General features: G+C 46.4%; 1 protein-coding gene across 1 annotated transcript in view; it reads left to right on the top strand.

Annotated features, from left to right (window-relative positions):
* The first annotated feature begins 2043 nt into the window (after positions 1-2043).
* Positions 2044-26135, top strand: part of IRX4 (iroquois homeobox 4) — a 105707-nt gene continuing 81615 nt past the window's right edge. The window contains exons 1-4 of the mRNA XM_078685728.1: positions 2044-2323; positions 8449-8589; positions 11720-11971; positions 13667-13776. Coding sequence (XP_078541854.1) covers positions 8545-8589; positions 11720-11971; positions 13667-13776 — 407 coding nt within the window. The 5' untranslated portion in view covers positions 2044-2323; positions 8449-8544. The remainder of the gene's footprint in view (positions 2324-8448; positions 8590-11719; positions 11972-13666; positions 13777-26135) is intronic.

Genomic DNA, 26135 nt, shown 5'->3' with positions numbered 1-26135 from the left:
TGAGAGGTGGGGCCCTGGAAATGGCGGACAAGGACCCGAGGGCTGGGGCCCATCGCTCGGGGGGCGCAGGTGGGTTGCACCTGGCGCGGGCATCTTTACTTGGGGGATGCGAACCTGAAGGCCCCTTGGTGCTGGGGGAAGCAAGAAGTTATGAGCAAAATAAATGCAAGCTGAAACGTATAATAAAGTTGATGAAGAAGAGTTGATAATAAAGGAGGGATGTTGCTCATAATTTGAGAAATGTATAAACGATTTACATGTCATGTTTATGAAGTGTAATTAAACATGGCCTTTTTAAACCCACCAGTTCCCAAGTGCTTGTTTCGGTGGGGAGGCGGGTGTGGAGCATGCTGGGGGATCCGGGGCCTATAGTGAAGTGGATCAATAGAAAGCACAACACATTGAAAAACACGGTACCTTTGGCAGACTAAACTTTTGAATAGGATTTATGTCTTTTTAAACAAAATCCTTAAATCAGCAATTAAAACCACATTGGTTACCAAAGTAAATACATCAATGTCAAAGCAGACACACTGATCTCAAGTACAAGCTATATGTTACACCTTCAGTCCACCCAAAGGACTAATCAATGCCCCCTCACCAAAACTTAATGGAAATACAAATGGTATTATGTAACCATGCTCAAAATGCCATGGCCTTCATGCACAGCCCAGCTAAGCAGTGGCAGACTTTGAAAAACACTTAAAAGTCAAACGCTGATCAGGACTGACCCAAAACCTACTCTCATGTTACACTTTTCATTGTATTTTTTGGAGAAAAGATAACGAGGCCAAAGCTAACGCTGTCTGTAACCAGACCTTAAAGAACGTGGCTGTCCTGGATAGAGAAGAGTTTTATGGTCAATGTGCGGAAATTTGCTGAGATATTAAGAACGATCAATGAGCTAGTTTAACCCTGGTCTCTGACAGTGAACATCTCTTCTGTAATATTCCTGAGAGTGTTTACAGTCCATCAAGGAAGGAGGAAACCAGATTGAGTCAGTCAGGAGTGTTTCATTCAAGGTGGGGGCATTCACTAGATAAACCTAAGTTTTGCAAGTGTTTCTGAAATCTGCAATGGATATCTTTAGCAGTGGTGTTTCTTATCACTAGGGATCTTCTTTTTTCAGGTGATGGTAGGCTAAAATACTCTGGTGATGTGTGTTGCACACAGAGGGCGGGCTGAAGTGGAGAAAACAATGTTGGTGGGTGGTGAGTTTTAAGGAGTTTACAAACTTATCCACCTTGGCTAAAGTTTGAAAAGCGAGAGGCCTGGACACCTATCGTGGTTACCCATCACTAAAGGACTGGGGCAGATTAGTTGAGGCGATAATGGCCTAAGGGTCATCCACTTGGTCACAGAAGATGTTTGTGATGGGATTGGAGGATGATCGAGGCAGGTTGTTGGTCAATTCGTAGGAGGTGGGGAAAATATATTAAGTAGAGTTAGCCACTACACAGACATGGACATTAAAGTATTCTTTTGGGGGGGGGGGGGTTTGCAGTAAGGGACGAAGAATCTAAAAAGACAGGCATTGATTCAAAGGACGGACAGAAGGACAGATAAAGAGACAGACTAATGGAGAGGGCATGGGTGGACAGATAGAATGATGGCCAAACATAGACAATCGGACATACAGTTTAGTGAACAGGAATTGGGACAGGTACCTGCAGATTCAAAAAAACAGATAGACAAGAGAGACATACAGAGAACCGACGTTATAGACAGATTAAGAGACAGTAAGGCAAACAGAAAGGGGTCAGAAAGTGAGGTTGACAGACCTATAAATGACTACACAGTCGGGCAGACTTGACACGGGTTCTGTCCCCGACGCTGGCAATCCCCGCTGGAGTGTTGTTATTCATTATGAGTGTTAATTCTAATGAACGCGTAGATCATTAGGTTAAACGGAGGTCATTTGCGTCCTTTGGAAATCGATAAAAGTTATTGTTTGCGGCCGGGGCGCTGGCGGGGAGCGCGCCGCCCCCTCCCCCTCCGTCTCCCACCTATTCATTCTCTGGTCACTGAAGAGCTTCTTCTGAGGCGCGTCTGCTCGCGCAGAGACACAAAGTTTGACGCGCGCGCCTGACGCTGCCGCCAGGCGTCCGCGAGAGGCAGCGCCGCCGCCGCGCGCTGGGCTGCGCCGTCCGACGTCACCGGGCGCTGCGCCGGGGGACTCGAGGCACTACCCCCGCGCTCAGGTGCCCGGCGCCATGTCTCCGGCAGCGCTCCCGAGCCGCCCCTCGCCAGCAGCGCCCGAGAGCGGCCATGGGCAGCCCCGCGTCGGCAGGGAGTAGCTGAGCTCGACCGCAGAGGACCCCAGGTGAGGGGCGAGAGGGGGTCCAGCGGGCGAGGGGCGCGAGGGAGTGGGGAGGAGGGTGGGAGGGCAGGGGCTCTGCCTCCGAAAGGAAGAGCCGACCCTGGCTCGGTGGATCAGGTGGGGGAAGAGAAAGGGGGACTTTCGGGTGGAATGTTTCTGTAAGTGCCGCTTTCAGAGAGTAACGCCCTGTAGTGCCACGCTCAGCCCGGTATAGGGTCTCCTGGCTGTCCCGGAGTCGGAGGTCTCTAAGCATGTCTTCCAGAGAGTGGGGCGATTCCTGTCGGGTCAGTCCTGTATAGGGTTAGAGGCAGTGCTTTAAATGGGCTGGTAATGTCCGGTACTTTTTATTTTGAGAGGGAGAGTACCGGCACTTCTCAAGAGAAAAGCTATACTTTTAATTGGAGAGTACCGGCACTTCTGGTAAACAAGCAGGTACTCTCTAACAGAGTACCTGCACTTCCATTTTTCCATTTCAAGCACTGGTCAGAGGGAGTTGTTACAGTGTCAGGGGTTGTTAGGGCCTTCAAAGAGATTGAAAAGCCTGCAGTTTTAGGCTGGGGTTACCCCTTGATAGCCAGTCATGGGGACGGTCTAGGGGTTGGTGTCAGGTGACCTGCAAGCCCTTCTTGCACAGAGTAAATGACTGATATTCATTCAGTGGTCAGTCTAGGGCAGGGTCTCAATAGTGTTTTGGGTGCCCTAAGTATCTTTAATTATAAAAGATATATTATTGAGGGTCACAGAGTCTGTAAGCTCATCATCGCAGAGTGCAAACCCCCTGCCTGGGCTCTAGGTAAGATTCCCACAGGGCAGCGTTAGCAGGAGATGGTCTGACTCAGGATGGACCAGGGAGGGAACCTGGATACCAAAGCAAAGGCGGATTCATTAATTCATACCTCAACACTGCTTTTAAAACTTTTGTGAACAAAGCACGAATGTGTGCGTTGTTTATTTATGTATCTGTGTTTTGTATTTATTTATTTATTTATGTATTTAATATAGCGCATATAATTCCCTAGACTTGAGCATCTGAGAACTTTACCTGCACTAGTTAAGAGTTTCTTACATACCGACTAGGGGTGGAATGCCGGATGGCTGTGTGTTCTGCATGTTAGCCCCCCTGCTTGCTCCTTAGGATGTACTACTCTTTGACCCCACAGAGTCTCTGATCGCTACTATGGCGCAGGGGAAAAAGCGCGAGTGTGCACCTCGAGGCACTAAGATGAGTGTGCACTTTATTGCGCTATCAAAACCCCAGGTGTCTGAGTTGTTGCTGCATGTTTAGACTGCCCCGGGCTTCGAATACATGTTTAGAACAGCAACTTGTGCAGCCTGCAGTTGTAAATGTTGAAATCACCGAGGCCTCACTTTAGGAGGGCAAGTTTTGGTGCCAAAAGTATTTGTGTAAAAACCAGGTCTGATGCACTATACACAGCGTTACATATTTACGAGCTAAACATAAAGTACCAAAAAGACTGCGATGTAGTGTGAATTTTTAACTCACTATATTGACTTAACTATGCCTCGCGCGTACTAACTACGTGTCTTCTGGTATGTTTTAAATTCAAATAAAATGCGCTCGATGCAAAATTAGTGTGACCACTCTTCAAAACTTCCCGAAGTTGCCAGTACTACTGTCACTGGCCAGTCTTGTTTTTATTTGTTACTTTTACTATCCAGTCATGCTCGAATTATACTCCTTGACTCGTGAAGTAAAAGTGTCGCACCTAGACACACTTCAAACGTATCAACGTTTCTATTTAAAAGATATTTACATTTCAAAGCGGGTAGTGAGGCAGATCCACACAACGTTTCTTGGTGGAAACTTTGCCAACATTCGGTTAATAATGTGGCACTTTTTTAATTCAATGAGAAACTATTTATCACTTTGTATTTTATGAGTAAAATCCCAATATAGTGTGCCCCGTTTCCACGAATAAGTGCATTCATAGTCAAATCTAAAATTTCACGACAGTTATATGTCCAGACCCAAAGACTGAAGTGTGCTCGGAAATTATTTCTTTAATAAACTACGGAAACTTTTTAAGTTGTTGAAATGTTTTCGACGGGGTTTTTTTTAGGTCTCATCGTTCAAGCAGAGTGTACAGATAATGCTAGTTAAATGTGAGAAGGGTCTCTCATGCTTTGTTCCATCTGTGTTTGAATACTTAGCAAACTCTAGCGCTGTTTAGTGCGACTAGAAGCATTATCGTAGCCAGTGTGTCATGGGGCCATGTGCAAGGAAGGAAATGCTCTGTCTGAACCGTGAAATGCAGCAATGATCATGGTACAGCTGCCCTCTCGGGCTTGTGATCCCGGTGCCACTGAACCTGCTGCACCAAACGCAAGCTACGGCACTGAATTGAAGGCCAGTGCGGCCTTGTCGATTATGTTCAGTGGGCAAAGTATGCATACCGTAAACATAGCCATCAAATCAAGATGTAGGTGTTTACAAGTACAAAGAGACCACATTATCTGTTTCACTGTGGCCCCAAGGCGTGAGTATTTACTAGTACAACGAGGCCAAAGGGTGTGATTGCTCAATTGTACAGCAAGCCCACACGTGCCAGTGTTTACTGGTGTAAGAAGCCCATGAAGTGTGGTCACAAGTACTACAAGGCCACAAAGTGTGTTCACGAGTACAAGGCCATCAGGAGGGTTGACCCTCACCTGTGAGTGTTTACGAGTACAACTAGGCCACACTGGTCAGGAGGGGCTCGTGTGCGGGTTCACTAACACTAGGAGGGCGCAGGGTGTCTGTTCACATAAAGTGTTCATGGTTTGACAGTTTACTTGCACCACGCCTGAGGTTGTCAGTGTTCACTAGCACAGCGAGACACACAAAGTTGCATGGAGATGGATGTACAGGTGCGGAGTCGACCTTGCAGGCGTGACTTTATGCCCAGCTTGTGCCCACAGGACATCTGCCGCCCAGTGGCACCCAAACGAGGAAGTCAGTCGGTGCGTGACCTGGCATTGACGCAGCACAACATCACAATTCGAGTTCATCCCAGGGAGGAATGCAAAGCCACCCTTTTCTTTAAAAACACAGGAGATATCTTCCTCCGAATGTAGAAAGAGGCTTTTAGGCCCGTGTCCGAGGCGTCTTGTCTCCTACGAGGTCTTAAGCACCCAGGAGCTGCTAGAGACGCTCTGTAGTTTGGGGTCCTGTTTTGGTACAGTTGAGGCAGTAACAGAAGCGGTGTCCGGGCCTAAGGCATCCCAGAATAACATGGCGTCTCTATAGGGACGCGTGTCTATGCAGCCCGCCCCTGCTGCACAGCCCCTACACATGTTGTACCCGCACTTGCTTCCGGGGGCGCGCGCCCTGGTCGGCCGCCTGCCGCGCGGTGACTCAATCAGAGACACGTGCGCTGCGCATCTGTAAATTAAAGCAATTACGGCGCGGACACTCTCCGGTGTGCTGCGTGGTCTCGGGGCAGTCATCAATCACCCTCAACCGAGCTGTCAGCGGAGGGAGGCGGCCCCGAGGGGGCCGAGCCCCGCAGCTGGGGCGGGAGTGGGGGGTCCTCATCATTAATTAGAGAATGCCCCCGGGCGCTGCACGTGCGCGCGCACCTCCCCTCCTCGGAGCCGGTCTGCACGCGGGGTGTACCAACCCATCCCCCCGGGGACGCGCGCGCCAAAGAATGCAGCGCCAAGAAGCTCCCGCGAGGCGCCCAGAGCCGAGGCGCCGGTGTGCAGTCGCCGGTGTCCCCCTTCGCCCCCCGCCAAAAAATAATATTAATAAAAATAAGTTGCACAACGCACTTAAGAAGCTTCATGGCGCTCATAATAATTGTTTTTTGTGCGACAGTAAAGCTCATGTGCATATAGCGCACGTCACCGGCTGAAAGGCTTCTTGCCGCCTTAGTTACAAGTTGTAGCGCCACAAAACGGGTCACGTTTTGTTCACTTCGGAAGGGCAGCGATAATAGTGTGCAGAATACAAATGGTCAGTAGCTGCAGCGCTTTCGAGCTCCGTGTGGCCTCGAGGCACTGAGCACAGCAGGTATTATTGTCATCTATTCCGAAACTAGTCCGGTCTTCGGCTTCCCAACAAATAAATGCTCTCTTGGCTCGTTGGGATTTGTCCTGAAACTGCCCATTTGACATGGGTGTTGGGCAGCCAGTGCGCAACCCGCTGAGGTGTCTTCTGAGCTAAGAGGCATCAAAAAGTAGCCAATGCAAATGGGACGGTTGTTGTGGTACGGTGGTGGTGCGTGTGTGTGTGTGTAAATACAATGTATTACATGGTTCTGTACATATTCTGCTTCCAGTGACTTTTAGCATACGTGACTTGGTGTCTAGTTTCCACATTTGCTAATGCACAGCATGCAAAGAAAGCGTTACATTAAATATGGTTGGTTTTAGCGGAGACTACAAACCCAGGATATCCAATTGAATGGAAAACATTATTGAAAGGAAGCGAACTGCAGGTGATACATGAAGGCACTGCTGGTTCTTCTCTGTCTGTATTCCCCCTTTCCCGGCGCACGGTGTCTAATGCACTATAATCGCGGGGTAAAGTGCAGAAAGGTGATGTTTGTTCATCTTTTGTGTTTTCTTCCCCGAAAACCCCTCGGTGTGTGGTTAGAGGTGTTTCTTTATCATTTAAGCAGTAAGTCCACGCCGAGCTTCCCGGGACTCCCCATTCACACCTGACCCCCAGCCTCATTTTTTTATATATATATCATGAAATCCTCTGTTTATAATTGTGTGCTGACATGAGAAGCGCTCCCTCTGCCCGGCGCCGAGAACACTAAATATTTATAGCTTCTCTCTGGAATCCGTTTACTAATAGTAAAGAAAAAAAACTACACCTTAAAGCGTTCAGGTGTCTGGCCGTTCTGCGGAAGTCGGGTACTTTTTATTGCTAGGAGCATTTGGGATAAACTGTTTTGGCACTTGGAGATGCAAAGCCCGGCAGCGATCACCTGGATGCAGTTAAAATACTGAGATGTTGCATTTCACAGTGTCCTGCGGGAGATTGTAGTTGACCAGTTACAAATGATGTGTACATGGCCCATCAGCCGTGAAACGGATTTCGTGGCATTTAATGAATTGGTGCAGCAATGCATATATATATTTTGTGAGTTACCTCATCTAAATGTTTGTTTAAAGTGGTGCATGGAATTCAATGTCTAAATCAAAACGAGTAGAATATACTTTTTTTGCAACTGTGGACATATGTAATACAAGGTGCAAAAAGCTATATTCCTCAGCTGCATCCCTGAGAAACCATTAGTAGCTGGTCGACTGAAATGTGTAATAGAGTGCAAAACCATTCGTTTGTAAGTGCACATTGGAATTGGCATAGGGACTCCAACCAGGGCGGCTTCCCCTCTCGCTCGAACTGTAAAAAGTCCCGTTTCGTCACCGGTCGCTATGTTCCGATATGCGCCTAGAGGCGCGGCGCCTGCTGCAGTTCCCGGGGTCTCCCCACTCCACACCTCGTTGTTTATGGCCCCGTTAGTGCCACGTTTTGACTCCTGATTAAGTCTTAAACGCACTCACTCGCGTGTCCCCTTCACATGTCTCATTTGTAATTGAGACTAATTATAGCAGCGGGGAGGGAAGAAGCGGCTGCTCATTAATTAATTTCTAATTAAAAGCGCTCTCCATCCTTCAGTGAGTAAAGGAAAAAATCATTAGTTGGGTCGAGGGAGAGGCTAAGAAATCAAAGAAGCCGTCCGCAGTCACTTTGGCGCCAATAACGGGGGCCACATGCTCTGTCCCGTGACTCCCCGGGGCGCCAGTTCGTGTCGTGTACCAAAATTGAGCTTTCCACCCCAAAAATATGAAACATAACTGTGACAAGCTTAGCACACCGAAGAGGGCGCAGCTTGCGAAGCATGAGGGGATCTTTAGGAAAAGATGCCTCTGAGGCGGGGCTGGGAGTGTTTTTTCGGTCATTTCCTGTAAATTTTGTGTGTTTTTTTTTATGTATTCCCATTGTTATGTTTCAGTTCTGCAGACCCGTCTGTATTCCTGGCGCTTTCTCTTTGTACAAAACACAGAAGCGTGCGCACCGGCCCCCCCCTCCCTCCCTCGCGCTGTCTTTGGGGAAAAAAAGTTTGGGCTGCGTGTAAATAAATTAAAGATGGTGTTCTGCTTCCTCCTATAAGCGGCCGGGAGGCCTCGGCGCGCTCCAGTGGCCTCCGCACAGAGAAGGCTGCGGTGGCGCACAACAGACGCCTCTCCTCGGATCCCGGCGCCGGACCATGTCCTACCCCCAGTTCGGATACCCCTACTCCTCGGCACCGCAGGTAAGGCGGCCGCGGGGCTGATCGCAGGGTTGGGTGGAGGCTGAGGAGGGCTGGGCGAGTCAGAAGGAAGGAGATGGTACCCGGGAGAACTGCGTGAGCCAGAGGCAGGGAGAGGGTACCTGGGACGGACTGGGTGAGCCAGAAGGAGGGAGAGGGTGCCTGAGGAGGAGTGGGTGAGCCAGAGGCAGGGAGAGGGTACCTGGGACGGACTGGGTGAGCCAGAAGGAGGGAGAGGGTGCCTGAGGAGGAGTGGGTGAGCCGGAGGGAGGGAGAGGGTACCTGGGAGAACTGCGTGAGCCAGAGGCGTGGAGAGGGTACCTGGGACGGACTTGGTGAGTCAGAAGGGGGGGAGAGGGTACTTGGGAAGAAGTGGGTGAGCCGGAGGGAGGGAGAGGGTACCTGGGAAGGACTGAGTTAGCCAGAAGGAGGGAGAGGGTGCCTGAAGAAGAGTGGGTGAGTAGGAGGGAGGGAGAGGGAACCTGGGAAGGAGTGGTTGAGTATGCAGGAGGGAGAGGGAACCTGGGAAGGAGTGGGTAAGTAGGAAGGAGGGAGAGGGTACATGGGGAGTACTGGTTCAGTCCCCAGCCCTGCATGCTTTGTTTTTGTTCACAGGTAACACAAAACAATTGAATTCGGAAAGAGGCAATCCAGATTTGTCTGGGTGGGGTGGCCTGTAGTAGCCTAAATATGTATTTTGAAGTATTTCTTTGTTTTCTAGAGGGTTATTTATTGCAATTTAAGTCCTGGGGCCTAAAAGAGCTGAAAGTGCATACAGTAATTACATGTCACTGACAAGCGTGTATATCTATGGATTCGGTGTATGACTCATATAGCTGACAGCGTGCATGAGTGCATGTGTGTGGTTTGCATGCATTAAACATGCATAGGTACACACACCGATAGAGACCCACTTAAAGTAACACACAATTGCACATAGAGATTCACTCAGAGAAGCGCATACAGCAGTAAATACAGAGCTAGAGACATTTCGAGACACCCACCAGCACACAATGACAGTGCCACAGACAGAAACAGCTCTTGTCCCACAAACACCACATTCTCGCTCAGAAATACACGTACTCAGAGACAGCACGCATAAGTAGGAAACCACACAGCTACAGGCTTGCTTGAGGGAAGAAACAGAAATCTACAAATAAAGAGATACAGCTATTAAACACACACTAAAACAGTATCTTTGACGCACAAACACACATTCTTCCACAGATATCAACATATTCACACATGCAGGCAATCACACAAGAACAATCCAACGGCTACACACAGATATGTAAATACTGCAGTTCATATACAATGATACACACTGATACCCAAAGCAGCAGGTACAAACTTAGGTACATAGCACATACACCAGCATACACGCTTTTCTGGCTACCTGAACATTTTCTGTGAATCTTGCAAACACTTTTTGATTCTAACCGACACATCCTCTGCCATATTTCCTCACTATATTTAATGATCCTAGCATAATGATTCAATCTTCTCTCTCAAGCCCCCCCCCACCCCTTATTTGTGTATCAGTACGAATGAGCTCTAAGTGCGCGGCTGCCTCTGCCCTCCGCACCTCTCCCGTGTTTCTTTCTGCTGTCCCGTGTATCAGCAGCATCGACGCTGCCTCCACCAGGACTCCTTTCTGCTCTCCCTCTCCCAGTGTGTCAGTGAGGTCCTGCTGCGGGCGCCTTGAACCCGTGTCCGAGTGTCAGTACCAGCGAGCTCATGTTATGCTCTTCTCCTCTATCCCTGTCTCTGTGTACTGTGCCTATGACCTTCGTTACGTGCTTCTAGCCGCTTCCAAGCACTTCCCTTTGTACCTGCCAGCTCTCTCACTGAAGGCCACGACTCTGATCGCACCCTCTCTGTGCAGCTCTCAACTGTCGAAGTGTGTTAGTCTCACTGCCCCCCTCCCCTTTATGCCAGGTCTGTGAGCGCAGACCTCCGAGCCCCCATCTTCAGTCTGACCTCAGACCTCCGCGCCCCCATCTTCAGTCTGACCTCAGACCTCCGCGCCCCCATCTTCAGTCTGCCTAGAGTGTTAGCACCACTGAACTCTGCTCTAGGCCTCACCCTCAGCCCCCTTCCTCCTCTCTGTTTACCTAGTATGTCGCTTGCAGTAACCTCAGTCCTAACCACATCTCTGCCCCCCCCCCGCCCCCACCCGCCGGCGCTGGTCAGCTTCTCCTGCACCCTCTTCTCTAGACCCTCTCTAACCTCAGCGGCACGAGTGTGTTAGAAAGCCCTCACTGAGCGTCAGACCACACATCTCTCGCCCTCTCCCTGCCCCTCCTGTCCTCGCCTGTCAGTACCAGTGAACTTATTTTGCTGGCTTCTAACACCTTTCTTTAACCCCCTGGGCGCCCTGTGCTCACGAGTCTGTGCTGACAGTGACCTCTTGGTGCAAACCACACCTGGTTTTCTCCTCTCCTCTCTGCCCTCTTCTTCTGCCCGAGTGTGCCCGTGCTAGGGATGCTCCAGCTGTGTCTGGGACAACACCTCTGCTCTTACACTCTCTCTCGTGAAATCCGCTCCCCCACCCCTCCTCATCGGCTGTCCAGGTGTGTCAGTGCCACCGACCCATCGCGTGTTGCTGCTTTAACCCTTCTCTGCCCCCGTCACTAGCACCCCTCTCTCCCCATCACTGGCAATCTTCCAGTGAATGTCACACCTCTGTTCCCAACTTCTCTCGCCCCGCCCTCTTCGCTGCCCACGTGTGACACCGCCGCTGCTCTGACCCCTCTCGCTGTCTCTGCCACCTGAGCCCCTCTCTCTCACCCTCTCCCTGCCACTCCCTGCACTCCTCTGCTGTCCCAGTGTGACTTACCCGGGATCTGCTCCATGGGCTCTCTGGTCTTACCCCCACCCCCTCATGCCCGAGTGTGCCAGTGTGCTCTCGCTGAATGCCCCCCTCTGATCTCACCCTGCACCCCTCTCCTGCCTCTAGTCTGCTCGCCCCCTCGGAGCCCCCCAGCCTGACTGCTCCAGAGAGTTATCTGAGGCCTGCCCCGGCTCTATCACCAGTCTCTCCTCCCTGAGTGTGTCAGTAGGGTGCTCTCTCGCTCAGGCCATGTCTCCGCTCTCACTTTACGCCACTCTCTCTCTCTCTCTTTCCCTCCAGTTCCTGATGACCACCAACTCCCTGACCACCTGCTGCGAGTCCGGCGGCCGGGGCCTGTCCGAGGCCGGGGCCGGGGCCTCGGCGCAGACCCCCGTCTACTGCCCGGTGTATGAGAGCCGTCTGCTGGCCACGGCTCGCCACGAGCTGACCTCGGCGGCCGCCCTGGGGGTCTACGGCAGCCCCTACCCCTCGGCGCAGGGCTACGGCAACTACGTGACCTACGGCGCCGAGGCGCCCGCCTTCTACTCTCTGGTAAGTGTGGGGGTGCGTGTGCCTGCACGGGGTGTGAGGAGGCCGGGCACGCTCGAGGGAGAGCCGCACAGTGTGCCAACTCCGAGTCTCCAGTACAGGCCTGCGGGGCTGGCAGAGGCCGCGCGCATCACTGCATGCATACAGGGGCATCAGATGCCACACTTTCACAGAGTGTGTCATACATGATCCCCCACACTTGCTCCATGCAGACAGGGGGCATGAACTGTGACACTTTCACAGAGTTAGATCCGGGCTGCCAGCACGGCACTGCAGGGAGGGCCGAGGTGAGGACTTCACTGCATGCAGATAGGGGTACCAGCTGAACCGAGTGAGTGAGACACACGCACTGCCAGCCAACAGCATGCACAACCTGCGACACTGCAAGAGTGACACCCGGTGCCAGGTCAGAGCTGAAAGAGGCGCCCCACTCCAAGGGAGTATAGAACCCCCCACACACACACACATTCTGACTGAGTAGGGCCGGGCAACCACTGCAAGAGATTCACCCACTACAAGGTCAGCTGCACAAGGAGTGCCCCACCCACAGGGTGCGCTGATGTCACGCGCACACACTCACTTCATGCCGGATGCGTGGGGGCCTTCATTTTATTCACCCCCGTCTGATCTGGGCTGTACAAGGAGGGTCCCGGTATTCAGCTTGTCACTTTTTGTAGTGGTTCATCGTGTGTTATTTTTGTACTATTAGTTATTGTTTTTCTCCCCCACACCCTGGTCCCACGAAGGAACTTAGCTTGCAGATTACCTGAATGAACTCCGAGGTCCCTCAAACTATACAAATCCCCCATCTTTCATTCAATCCGTGTGTTCCTTCAAAAGGCCCCGCCATATGACGTCCGTGTGTGGCGCTGTTCAAGGTGCTGAAAGTGTAACGCGAGCTTGTAAAGGGGGGAGGTTCCGGGCAGATGGTCGATTCTAAAGCGCGCAGTGTGTAGGAAATAAATAACGATGGGACAGCGAAGTAATGACCTGCCTGCTGAGGGGCGAGTCGTCAAAGAAAAACACGCCGTCTCCCACACACGACCAGAGCACCTGCTGCGAACTAATACACGAAGTTTAATTGACGGATGTAATATGGCGCGAACTTAGGTGAAGAGGTTGAGGGGCGGGCGTTGTTCGGGGAATGGGGAAGTTGTTGTCTAAGCCTTTTTCATTTTTTGTTGACGCAAGCCTCTGGTTTCAGCTGTTTGGGCACATGTATAAAGTCAAATTCATTATACGTCGTCTAGTTGTACTTAGTTTAATATGACTTTTGTTTGATTTTTAACCTACATGTAGCTAAACAATCGGTAAATCTGTGTAACTTTGATGGCGGATGAGATGTGGCCTAGTGCCCAGAGCTGCCTACCCTGGAACATGGGGAAGCAGGTCCGAATCGGACTTCGACTCAACACTGTGATTCTGGACACCACTTAATGTCTAAGCGCCCACCAACATTTTTTAACGTTCACTGTTTCTGTTGTAAAGCGCTCAAGCTTCCTCTGCCCAGGCTCAAGCCCCCAAAACACTTCAAAAACACGTCAGAGCATTTAGTTCCTGCTCGGCGGATTCCCGTCCAAGCTCCACCTCTGGGCACCAATGGGGGCTCTGCTTTTGTTGGTTCACTTGTTTCCGTTGCTTGTAAGGGCCATTGCTGACAGATTCCTTTAAAACGTGCCTCGCTCTCTGTGTTTGCAGAACACCTTCGATTCCAAGGACGGTGGCGGTTCAGCGCACGCGGGCATCACCCAGGCGGCAGCGGCCTACTACCCCTACGACCACACGCTGAGCCAGTACCAGTATGACAGGTAAGAGGCATGGGGCCATGCGCCGGGCACACACGGCTTCCAATCTACAAAGATAAGGGCAAGGGTGCAAAGGCTTTCTTAGGGGCAGAGATCACTACTGCTAAATGCCAATGTTGCCGAATGCCAAGGCCAACTAGCCTGATGATGAATGATAAATCCCAGTCCCCAACAAGCAATGGCAAAGCCAATAGGTCTTGCCTATGCAATTGCCAAGAGCTATTGCCTTTGGCAATGTTTTGTCGCCAATGCAGCATGGCTTAAACTAATTTTAAGACGTTCCATGACACAGCCACCAGTAATGTGCTTTTGTTTTTAAAAGTGATTTAGCACTGGGTGCATCATACTCTTTTTATTATCTTTATTAGTTTTAGCCAGCTGCACAGCAACCACACTGGTAAACAGCAACATTGCCAAAGTCGGCTATGCCCATGCCGTAGAGCATGAATAAAAGGCATTGTCAGAGCCAATCGTCTCAAATATGACACCTATTGCCTTTGCCTGTTAGGTCTTAGCACAAGACCCCTATGATTTTTAGCAAATCAGTTAATCTTTAAATGCATAAAAAAGAAACACATTTGGCAAAACAGTCCTATCCTATTAAGAAAGCAATTGCACCTATGTCTTACTGAAAATACATTTGGAAGCAGATAAGATCGGTTGTCACAATAAAACATATAACATCTTTTGTCACAGACATCTATTTCAAAGGAGAAATGGGTCCTTTGAAGTGTGTGTGCCACAATAAAACATAGTCACAAATGGCAGGATGTCCAACAAGGGCAACAGAGAAGAAGGAAAAATGAAAGTAGATCATTTACAGCGTGTTCAGCAGAAGGAGAGCAATCCAGCTGAAGCAATTGATACGCGGTCTATGCTCCAATTTAAAGAACAGGAGTGAAGCCAGCATGCACTAGCAAACTAGAAGGTAGCAAATAAGAGTGGCTAGCCAACAAATGTTGAGATATAAGCCATCTACAAGATCCTTGTTGTATACAACCTCTCTTCCCAAGCGAGAGGGAATGCCGTGCATGTGCTGTCTCAGACAAGACCTATAATGAGAGCAGTTGCTGACCGCCTGCTACCCCCAGCACACATTAAGCTCTGTCTCCTGCAATTGGACTCAACAACATGCATGTAGACAGACTACAACAGACAGGATACATGCACACAGGGTGTGGCGGAAAGGGGAGACAACTGTACTTGCTTGTGAAATATGTATCAGATTGATCAGTGGATGCATGGATGACTGATATAATATATAATATATATATAATATATATATATATATATATATATATATATATATATATATATATATATATATATAAAATATATAAAGGATGCATGTTTAGAATATATAGACGGGGAAATGGATTTAGAAACAGAAATGTTTAATTGTTGACCATAGTATATGAGCAATGGGACTTGCTTGTCCCTATCCTAGCACAATGAATTAATGCATGGATTGATGAATGAGTGGAGGCACAGACCAAACATCATGGGAGCTTACACCCCAGGTGGGAAGGTACTACCTGTCTAATCTCAGATGTGCAGTAGGAACATCCCGAATGTTTAGTGTCCACCACTAACAGGCTTATCGAAGCCTTTGAGTCAGAGCCACAGAAGCCTTCGGTTTTACTGGAGCATCTGCCACACGTAGGATCAAGCGCCTATTGCATTTGCTGCAGTTTTTTCATACAGAGCTACCACAAGCTTGCAGCCTGTGCTTAAATGCCAGTGCAAAACAATGTGCATGGGAGAACCATTAAGAATAGTACATGGGTTCAAGCAGTGCTGAGAATGGGAACAATTACTATGGGATGTCATCTACTGGGAGTTAGTGGGTGGCAGTAGAAAGGGGATCAAGTCATGAAGGGTGGAGTCATGAGGAGGAGAGTCTGAAATTAAAGTTAAACATTTACATTTTAAAATCTCTGTCCAAAGGTAATTTACAAGAAGGACAAATGTGATAGTAAATCTATTCTGACTGACTTGGTTACAAACAGACTACATTTTAAAATATCTTATGGGTTGAAGCACCTGTTGTAGAGATCAGTGTGGGTCCAGTGATTTCCAAGGTATTACAATAGCAAGTTATCTCTGGTGTTTGATGCACTGCTACAGAAATCTGCATAAAATCCAGTCACATCTTTGATTCATGATAGCATAGCACGGGGCGTTAGTGTGCCTTCTGCAAAGCATCGTGTGCACCATGTAAGTCACAGGTTTGTGTTTTATGTAGTCAGCACACTGTGTTACTACTTTTAAAGCAAAGATCCTTGTGTTACCTACTTACAGGTCACATGTTTCATTCCTTGTAATGCACCTCAGTGAGTTATGAACCAGCATGAAACAGTTGCCTGCAAACTGCAAGGCTAAGCGAAGACCCTTACTGTTTTTCCTCAATCTTTCATTATTTCAAGGTGGCTAAAAATTGTTAGCTGGGAAGAACTTAGTAGGGTAATTAAGCATATAGACAGATATATCTGATCTTTTACAATGCATGAATATTATTTACATACAGACCTTGGAAAACTCAAAACCCTACTCCCAAATGAAAGTTGATCTGTCAGCAATTTGTGATGTGACAATCTGTGTGCCTTTGTTTCCATGTCATCAAGCTGTTAGGCTCCAAAAGCTCCCTTAAGGGCGACTCTCGAACCAGAGGCCTTTCGATGGCCTTTTGAGGTATATTTGTTGGGCCCATCTGGAACTGAAAGTAAGAGTCCTCCCTCCGCTCTTGCAGATCAGAGCAGACGAGGTGCAGGCACCGTGAGAGTGTCCGCATGTGGGAAAATTGCACTGGCGCAAGATCAGCACATTTCATTGAGGCCAGCATCAGTTCTGCTCAATAATAGCTGCTAGATTTGTAATCCACATGGATCCCCTTCCTTTCCAGCGCTTGGCTCAAATGCAGTTGATTTAACCATGATGTAACCAAGAGTTCTGTACTAGTTCAACAACATACCAATACTAGTTTAATTGCTTCACAGTGCTTTGTATCTGTTCTGCCTTGTGGTTTTAAATCAACTGCTCGATGCAGTGTTTACACTCATTTTTGAAGGCTACTAGCACAATCCTGTCTTGGCCTCATACCTCCTTTTCACCTTTACAGCATTCTTCTCTTCCTGGGGCCATAGGATGGAAGGGTGTGAATGTACACGCCTTTTTGCTAAGTTCTTATTACACAATCTTGAAAGGCACTATCCCCAGTACTAATATTGGTATGTTGTGAAATACCACATTAGTGGACTAATTAGTGCACTAATATCACCACTTGCATCAAAACACCAATAACGTGCTCTGCACAGACTAACCTTTTCATGGTGTGGCCAGTGGACCCCTCACCATCCTCAAAACGGACGCCTGGAAATAATCGGAGTGTACTTGTTCTCTTCTTCTAAATCACTACTTGCATACAAATAATAATTATTCTGAGGAATTCCCACGTTTGGAACTTGCTCAATTTGGTGTCAGACAAATGTGGACAGGTCTCTTAGCTCATCATTGATCCTCTCTGCTGATGCAGTGCCTGGAGTCCACGGAGCTTGCTTCATCTTCTGACCCTAGGAATAAGGGTGTATCCAACTAATTCTCTCTGCAGTGATGATTAATTAGCACAGAGTTGTATTTTCTTGCATAGATGCTCAGAAATCAGCACTTGTGTTTCGAGGGTCTCTGACATGAGGTAAAGGAGGCACTTTGTAAAAGGTAGTGTGGTCGAGTGGAAGCCAGGATAGAGGTACGTTTTTTTAGTTTTACATTGTGCAATTTGGGCACTACTTGGTTATCTCTTTCTCTCTTTCGTTTTGGAGCAAAAGCTTAATGCTTTGTGTTTAATTATTTTAGGCGCTAAATCAGTGCACTGTGTTTCACAAGAGGGTGATGTTTTAATGCAGAAGCCAACATGAAATCCACAGAACCTACCCTTGATCAGTGCATTGAGACCATTTGCTCCATGTAGCTAAAAGTCTTTATTCGTTGTCATTCTTTCTTGAATTGATTAATCTGGCCATTCCTCACTATCCAAGTATTATTTTTTGCGCCATGCAGCCCTGTCGCCAATATCTGTCCATCAATTCAATAAATTGGGCAAGGTTCTATAAAGAAAAATGATTGTAAAATGCACCATATTTGCAAATGTATTTAAACATTTTCTTGGGTAGGTGGACTCCTTCCCAAACCACTCTTGCATTGTTGTGGCTGGCTGGCTCACTCGCTACATTTGGCATGGGGCTGGTCTGACAAAATATGCTAGGGCTGGCGTTACTCAGGAGCAGCAACATTTTCGTGGTGTCACCAGGGCTTCAAGTGGAAGCTTTTTCAATATTATATACAAGCCATAGTTGCTGCTTATTTATCTTATGCAACCAACAACCATTGACAAAGCCAATAGTCCTGACTTGTAGGTATGATGCTACTTGTATCATATATCTGTATGCAATGACAGAAACAGCAAGATACAAGTAGGGCGGCACACTATGCTAAGCACAGATTTTTGGCTTACGTGTTTTTAAGCCACACCCTTTATTACATTGGGCACGCCCCTTTGAGAGACCCCCAGTTTTTTATCACACTTAAAGCCCTGTCTTCACCTCATAATTATGTAGCCACCCACCCACCCATCCATCCATCCATCACTGTCTGTATGCATGGAGTCTGTCCTTCTGTTCACGTGACTGGTGTTCAGGTGCTCAAGGCAGGAGCGTGGCTTCTAAAGTTCAGAGCAAGGTTGCACGGCTTCTTGGCACGGCATGAACTATATGGAAACGAGTTGAGGAGTGGAGGTCTGTCAGGAGCAGCGCGTACAGGTAAGAACGGTGGGGCTGGGTTGGGGTGGGGGATTCGTCAGACAACCACGAGGGAAAATTAAATAAATAATTTGTTTTCCCTCGTCGTCCACTGACAAATCCCAACACCCCACCCCCACCCAGCCCCACCCCTCCTACCTGCGGCCTGAGGCCTGTGCGAGATTTCGGACAAGTCAGGGTTATATGAGCACTGACTGTATGTACCATGTGGTGAGTGTAAAGAAAAACAGAGATACGGTTTGACGTTGTGGAATTTGTAAAGTTGCATCACGAAAAATGCAGTTGTATGGAGTTATTTTTAAAGTGCTACGTGTACCCTGTCTACGGTCTGTTGGCAACAACGGCATGCCCAGCAAGTTTAGTGCCTGATTGAATCGAATAATACATTTGTTCTAGTTCAGTTATGAGGAACAGGCCTGGGTGAATCCATTTGTAATCACTGCTCATCGTTTAGAGTTACACAAATTAGCAAAAGTTCAGTTAAAAAAAACGTTTGACTGATTGGATAGAATGCAGGATTGAAAGCGTACAGCTGTGTCCAACCACCTGCTTTTCATAAGAATCTGTCACTTCCAGGATTTGGCGAAATATCTCAAAAATAGTATTCTCGAGCCAATCAGAACGGGGCAACAAAAATATCACTTGGTGATATTTAGGTCTGGCTTGACAGCAGATCCGTCAACCCGACCTATTGCTACCAATTCTTTAAAAGATACAGAGTGGGAGTTGGCGCTGGCCAGAACCGTTTACTTCTGTCACAGCGTCCTATTGTTTGTTTCGTGTGTCATTCCAACTCCTCAGGAGTGCCTGTATTGCAACACAAGAGGGCTTATTTTACATCTCAAAAGTACACAGACTCCTCATGACACAATAGAGTCTTTATCAGCACACGATAACCCACAGAGCCATGCTATAACGAAGTAGTCACAGGAAGAGATGGAGAATCATACTGAGCAGTGATGGCACATTTGTGAATTTCCTGATTTTTTCAATTCACAAATATCAGTTTTTAAATATGCATGTGTAATGTTTTCTGCTCAAGCGTGATAGTTTACATGCAAATATGGCAAAGCATAAAAGCTTTCCTTGCAACCGCTTGAAGAGTATAGACAAAACCTAACTCAACACATCTCTAATTTTGACTCTCTATATATCACCAAGCGTGACCTGAGAAATGTAAATACGGAGTGTAATTAGTCAATTGAGTCGCTGATTCTATTGACTACCAGTGTGCAAATGTTCAATCACCACTTGCCAGTTACAACCCTTGTCCTATAAGTTACACACAGGTCTATGCAGCAGATCCGTCACCCACTGAGCTACATTTTTGCAAAGTTTAAAAATACTGCATTTTCAGGATACCATTCACATGGGTAGCACAGTTTTGCAATCCCACCGTCTCTAACCTCATACCTCATCCCTCCCTCTCTTCTCCCTTTCTGCCACTTTTCAAACTTGAGGTTTTTTCTAACAATAGTAGATTTAGGCGGACTTTTCAGTTCATGATGTCCTACTTCCAACTGGCTTTTAACTGGGAGATAAGCAAATCTCTCAATGAAATATTCAACAGGTCTCATTACAGAAAAATAACCAGGTTTATATTTGTGATCTGTAGCAGACACGTTTCCATTCTTTCCTTTTCTCTGACGTCACTGGATCCATGTTCAACCCGCTGAATGTATCTTGGTTATAGTACCCCAAGTGAACCTACCAGCAGACACGGGTTTGCCTTCATTGATAACACCTGTCAGTTTTACGAAATATGCAAGGTGGAGCAAAATTAAGCAAGAGCAGAATCTAGATCAGCCCAGCATAACAAGGGTGTTTAGAAGCAATTCACACCTGCACCCATTTTCTACTGTACACTTCAATTTTCTTTTACTGGATTTGAGAGAACTCACTCACTCTCTCCCCCTAGATTAGATGCACGTCGCATACACGCTTTTTTTACATTGAGGCTTGTGATCACACTATGGTAGGCTTGGAGCTAATTTTTTAAGTGCTTAGGACTTGTGTCCTGACTATCATGTAAGATCTTGTGTAATGAACACTGGGCACACCGGATCTAATGCCCAGTGCCACCTGGGCTGTTAAACAAGAAGTGGTTTTGAGTTACCGGTGATCAGGATTGGCCCCGGATGGTTGCTCATTGGGTGAATGATGACCCATTCCTAAAAGGGTATGACAAGGAACACTATGAAGGCCTGCAATGGCAGTTTTAGGATGCTCCCTGTTTCGGGAATCAGTACAGTATTATGGTCCACGATGTTCCCTGATTTGAGCTATGACACACACTCTATTCTCCCACTGGAGAGTTAGACCCTACTGTGAAGGCCGAGCTGCTTCTGTCCTTGTGGAGGCCATTGAGCCGGAACTGATTCTAATAGCTTCTTGCAGAATTGATGCAGCATTGACTCTCGTGTCTCAAGGTGAAGTAAATGTCTCACAACAAGGCACGTTCGGTACAATAGTGAGAGCTATTGTTAGCAATTGTTAGAGAAACCTGGTTTGGCTGCCTTGAAAGCAAGCCAGCCACCCCCCCCCCCCCAAAAAAAAATTAGTGCGATGATTGGCTGGCAAACTTTACTGCTACAAGAGTATTTTTATGGCACATTACTTCTGTCAATTGAATATCTTGATGTTTCAGTAAATCAAACAAACAGATTCTTCAACAGTAAACTAGCCCTCCCCTCAGCAGGTAGCCCACCAGCCCGTTACGTCAGCAGAGGCATGGCCTTCCTCCGTTGAGGAGGACCACTGGCTGTACTTCACGAACCCTGCCTGCTTACTGAGGATCTCAGTGCCTATATTGCACGCCCTGAGATGGCAGATGCATTGTGGGCCCAGCACTTCCCCAATAGGAGCGTTTTATGTCCCCATTGAACAAATGTATTTTTTTTCTAAAACAAACTGCTAAAGTGGGAGTTTGTTTTATAAGGACAACATAATCAATAAACTCTGATGCCCAGGCAGACTTCCCTCTGAATGCTATTGATTGATTTTCCTGCTCGTGTTGCTATGCTTTAAATGACAGCCCTAGCTGGAAAACCCAGTGAGGCTCATATTGCTCTGAATAGGCCCTTGAGACCATGACTTATCACCCGGTGGCCCGGTCTGTCTGGTTAAAGGTTTCGGATGAAAGGGTCAGCCCATGCTCTGCTTTTGGAAACCTTTGGGGTCCCATCTCCAAGTGGAGCAATGGAACTACAAGTCTTGTAGGTGGAGCACCTTTCCTTTAAGGCATATGTCCCATATCTCAAAGTCAAAATGACCCCCTTAGATTGAACCTAATGACAACTGATTTAAAAAAAAAGTATATATATGGCTGTGTAAAAATGTATGCTAGGATTTTGCAATATTTTTTAAGGAGGGTAGGGTCTGATTGTGTAGAGTCTGTTTTAAATGTTTTTGTCCTCCGGAATATAGAAAACATTTTTTTTCTGAACTTGAACTTATTGGAACTCACATGTATTAACGTTGAAAATATGTTCGTGACACTCCTTGTAAAGGAATACCCAGAACAATAGCACACGCATTTACAAGCAGCCTTCATTAAGCACTGAATCTGAAATACACCGGGATGCAGCGATTCTAGTTTAAACCTCTAAGTCCAACATTCCTCTTCCGCCTACAAACTCAACGAAACGTGTTAAGTCAACTATTGAGATGGATGTCATCATCAATACATTCTCATAATCTTACATTTTTTGGTATGGGTTCATATTCCCAGCCCGCAAGTCGTGACTAATGAAGTTGCTCTTCATACAACTCAGTCATTGTAAATCTGTATAAGTAATACATGTCTGGAATGTCATGCTCTGTTCTTCACTCAGCATCCTTTATAGCCCATCCCTTTCTTTTTGCATCCTCCCATCGGCTATGTGCCCTATCTACCTCCTGTTGTTTTCTACAGCATTTCTTGTCCAGATGCTCCCTATTTTGTGAATAAACAAATAAATAAACCCGGAGTTATTCAAGAGCTGCTCTGGTCCAGCACTGGAGAAGGTGTTGTTTAGCAATCAGTCTGTATTTGCCTTCCCATTAGTCTCATACTTCCTATGAATATGATCATCTTACTTTTTACAGACATCTTGCAGCAGAAGTGTAAAAATAAAAACATCTCCTCAGAATTCAAAAAATGTATTTCACTAACATGCAAAACCGTTTCACTTTAGTACATCAGATTATCAGTGCATTGAATATTTTTTTAGGTGATAATTTTCAAACATGAATTTAGGAACATTCATTTTTTCCGCACCTTGACAACAATGCCAATTGTTAACTAAGACCCATGTCTGTTGTTATGTGCAATCTGTGGGCGACCTGGATTCCTATTATGCATGAATAACATTATAGTTTATTAAATCAAACACAGGAGAAGGTTTTGCATAGCGCACATCTGGAATTCATGTATGTCAAGGTCCCCTAATGATTGATAATGTAAAAAAATGAGGGAAAGTGACATTAAAAATTTACCTAAGATCTTACAATTTGGTTAAGTGGGGAAGCTGTGATTAAACCCAGGTTTTCTGGTTTCACATTGTGCATTCCAGCCACTGGATGTGTACGGTTCACTTCCCTAAAAACGCCTTACTGAGTGCCACCCCATGCCCCCGAACCCCCTACCTCCACCCTGCTGGAATAAATGCGGCCCTCAGTCACATCAAATACCAAACTTTTTGACCCCAGGGACATTTTTTGCAGGTACCCATGGCCCATAAAGTGGACTAACGAAACTTTGGAGACATATTGAGGACCCAGTATATATTCACCTTTGACACGCCCACCTCATTATTACTGATGGCATCCAAATCAAGTGATCGAGGTGTTTTCCTCGAGAACCTACTGATCCCCAAATTTTGGACTTAAAGATGAGATATATTTCAAAAATTACTTCACCACTGGTTGTAGCAGGGTATTAGCATCAGAGGACTTCTGTCAGGGTGGGTACGTTGCATGAACAAAATAACGTGGCTCGTACTCAGGTGCTGATTCCAGCAAGGCAGAATGAGTTCTTGATTTCAGAGGAAATGTAGAGCAATTAAGTTCTTATAAGCAGGTTTTGTCTATCATGATAAGTTGCATTCATCACAGGTTGAAGGAATTTCCCAGACCACAATTGTTAGAAATAGTGCCCATGTGATAAGTGAAAAGGGACTGTGGGACTGAGCTACTCAAAAGAAAATTGAGACATTGATTGCTATATGCATACGATCATGGTTCACAAGTTCAGTTGGACTGATTTAAAGTTAAACATTGAAATGAAGGGAACTTTTTTGACTAGGAATATGTATTTTCATGTATGTTCCAGCTCTCTTTCTTCTCGGTAAGCACAGGCTGGGCAGGGGATGTCCATGTCATGAACCACGCTGTTTCTTAGATTTAGTAAGTCCTTTTTTGCAGACAGCTGGGGCCTACTTAGATAAAATTGCTGACCCTCCCGTCCCTTTACAAGGCGAAGGGAGTTAGACGATTAGGGAGAGACAGCTTCTTGAGCGTAGGCCTCTACCAGTACTCAGTAGCTGCTGTCATACATGCATAATGTTGTTTATGAAGCAATGTGTGCTGAGGCCATCCTGACATCGGATTTCCTACATTTCATCCGTTTTGGACAATTTTGCATTGTCATTGCCACTGACTGAATTTGGCTTCACTGATCAATTAAAAATCTCATTTTTTGTAAATGGTAATTCGATGCAATTGCTATATGTATAACCGCCTGTTCACGCAAATTACCTCGCAAAACGACCCCACCCCTAGTGCAACACCGTTGACACTGGTAAAACCTGTGCAATTAAGACCCTTAACCTCTCCGATGGAGAGATTAAGGGTCTTAATTTCTCGGGGACATCTCGAGGAGATGTTTTTATTTTTACACTTCTGCTGCAAGATGTCTGTAAAAAGTAAGATGATCTTAAAGTTAAGGGTGTAGGACACCGTAGTTACTTCCTTCTTCCTTTCTTTAACTTCAATTAATCTTTAAACAAGTGCTTGCTGTTTATTTAACATTTTTTTAAATAATAGTGCTGAGCCAAGTAAACGGCAGTGCTGCTGTTGACTAGTGGACTCATGTTAAGGTCAGGAAGGCAACATTCGGACCCCGGGCTGCACTTTGAGTATCACTGTTATGGACTATGAAAACAGAAAATGTTACTCAGCATTTGTGCACTCTTTTCGCATGTTGAGTATATTTTTACATTAAACTACTCCGTGCATGGTCCTCCAAATAATTTGGTGACTAAAGAGGCGTCTCTTTTTATTAAAGAATGTTTAATTTAGATGACATTTTTAAGGCTGAGGTTGAGACTAAGGGTTTTTAAAGTAAAATTAGATGTCAGCAGACAGAGGCACCAGTTTGTAAACGAAAAAGATATGAATACGTGATCATCTGGGAGACAGAAAGCATGCAGATTCATAAGGTCTACTTGTTTTTCTTGAGTTAGAAATCAATATCGAGAAGTCAGGCAAGCACCACACTAGTGGCTAAGCCAGGATTTGCAAATTACAGAGGATGGGATCAAAAGTCTGGGCCTTGATAGCCTGTACACGAATCATTGACTGGGTCTTTGGATTGCTGATACATCTCCAGGTATATTCATTATTATGTCACATAAAGGGCAGTACATTTCTAAGTTGTGTAAGCTTCAAATAAAAGCAAAGGTGTTTTAAGAGGGTTGAAGACTATGAACCCCAACCAGGGTGTGCAGATCTGCAAGAGTGTTGCTTTATCAGCGTTACAGATCTAAAGTGATGGGCCTCTGTGTCACAGTTACTTAAGCACAGGAAACTGCTACAATCTAAGAATTTTTTCAGGCATTACAATAAGGCAAACAAAAGGCATATATATCTGACCCACTTAAATTCCACTGTCTGGAGAATCAATAAACAGTGAACACATTATTCGTTTTCATGTTTTTGTTCAAAGCTTTTATTCATGCTTGGTGAATATTTAGATTTAATCCTCCGTCCATTTTCCAGTGTCATTTCAAACATTTGTTCCACCAATCAGGTGTATGTCTTGTCACCATAACAAAATGCACACTGAACAGAGGTAAGCAGAGGCAAAGGAAAGCATGTACATGTCCCAGTGGGATGCAAACATGGGAGCATTTTCTGCCTTTGGTATCGTAGCAAATCCTGAAGTAAATGTAGAGTGTATGGCCCAATTTGAATATTTTAGCTCGTCACCCCCCTAAACTATCAATCCCCTGAACCCCTTGGAAAGGGCCAGTTGTGCTGCCTGTGCTGGCTTGTTGTAATATGAAGCTGGTTTGAAGAACATGTTCAGGGCCTGTTTTTGATTTTCTATCTGGTCCAATTACTGAAAATACTTTAAAGAAGATCTGCATTGGACATTCATCTGGTATGATAAATTCTGCATTGTGCAGAAAATATAATTATGTACAAAATACCTAACATAATTCAGACTAATAAAATGCATTAATTTGTATTATTAAAATCAACACCCTAAACTGTACAAACAAAAACATGCCAGAAGAAACAGCTACTACGTGCATTCAGAAGGTACATTAAATATGTTCAACCTAC

The sequence above is a fragment of the Lissotriton helveticus genome, chromosome 4_1 (assembly GCF_964261635.1).
Source record: "Lissotriton helveticus chromosome 4_1, aLisHel1.1, whole genome shotgun sequence".
NCBI classification, from domain to species: domain Eukaryota; kingdom Metazoa; phylum Chordata; class Amphibia; order Caudata; family Salamandridae; genus Lissotriton; species Lissotriton helveticus.
This window is presented reverse-complemented; position numbering and strand designations above follow the sequence as displayed.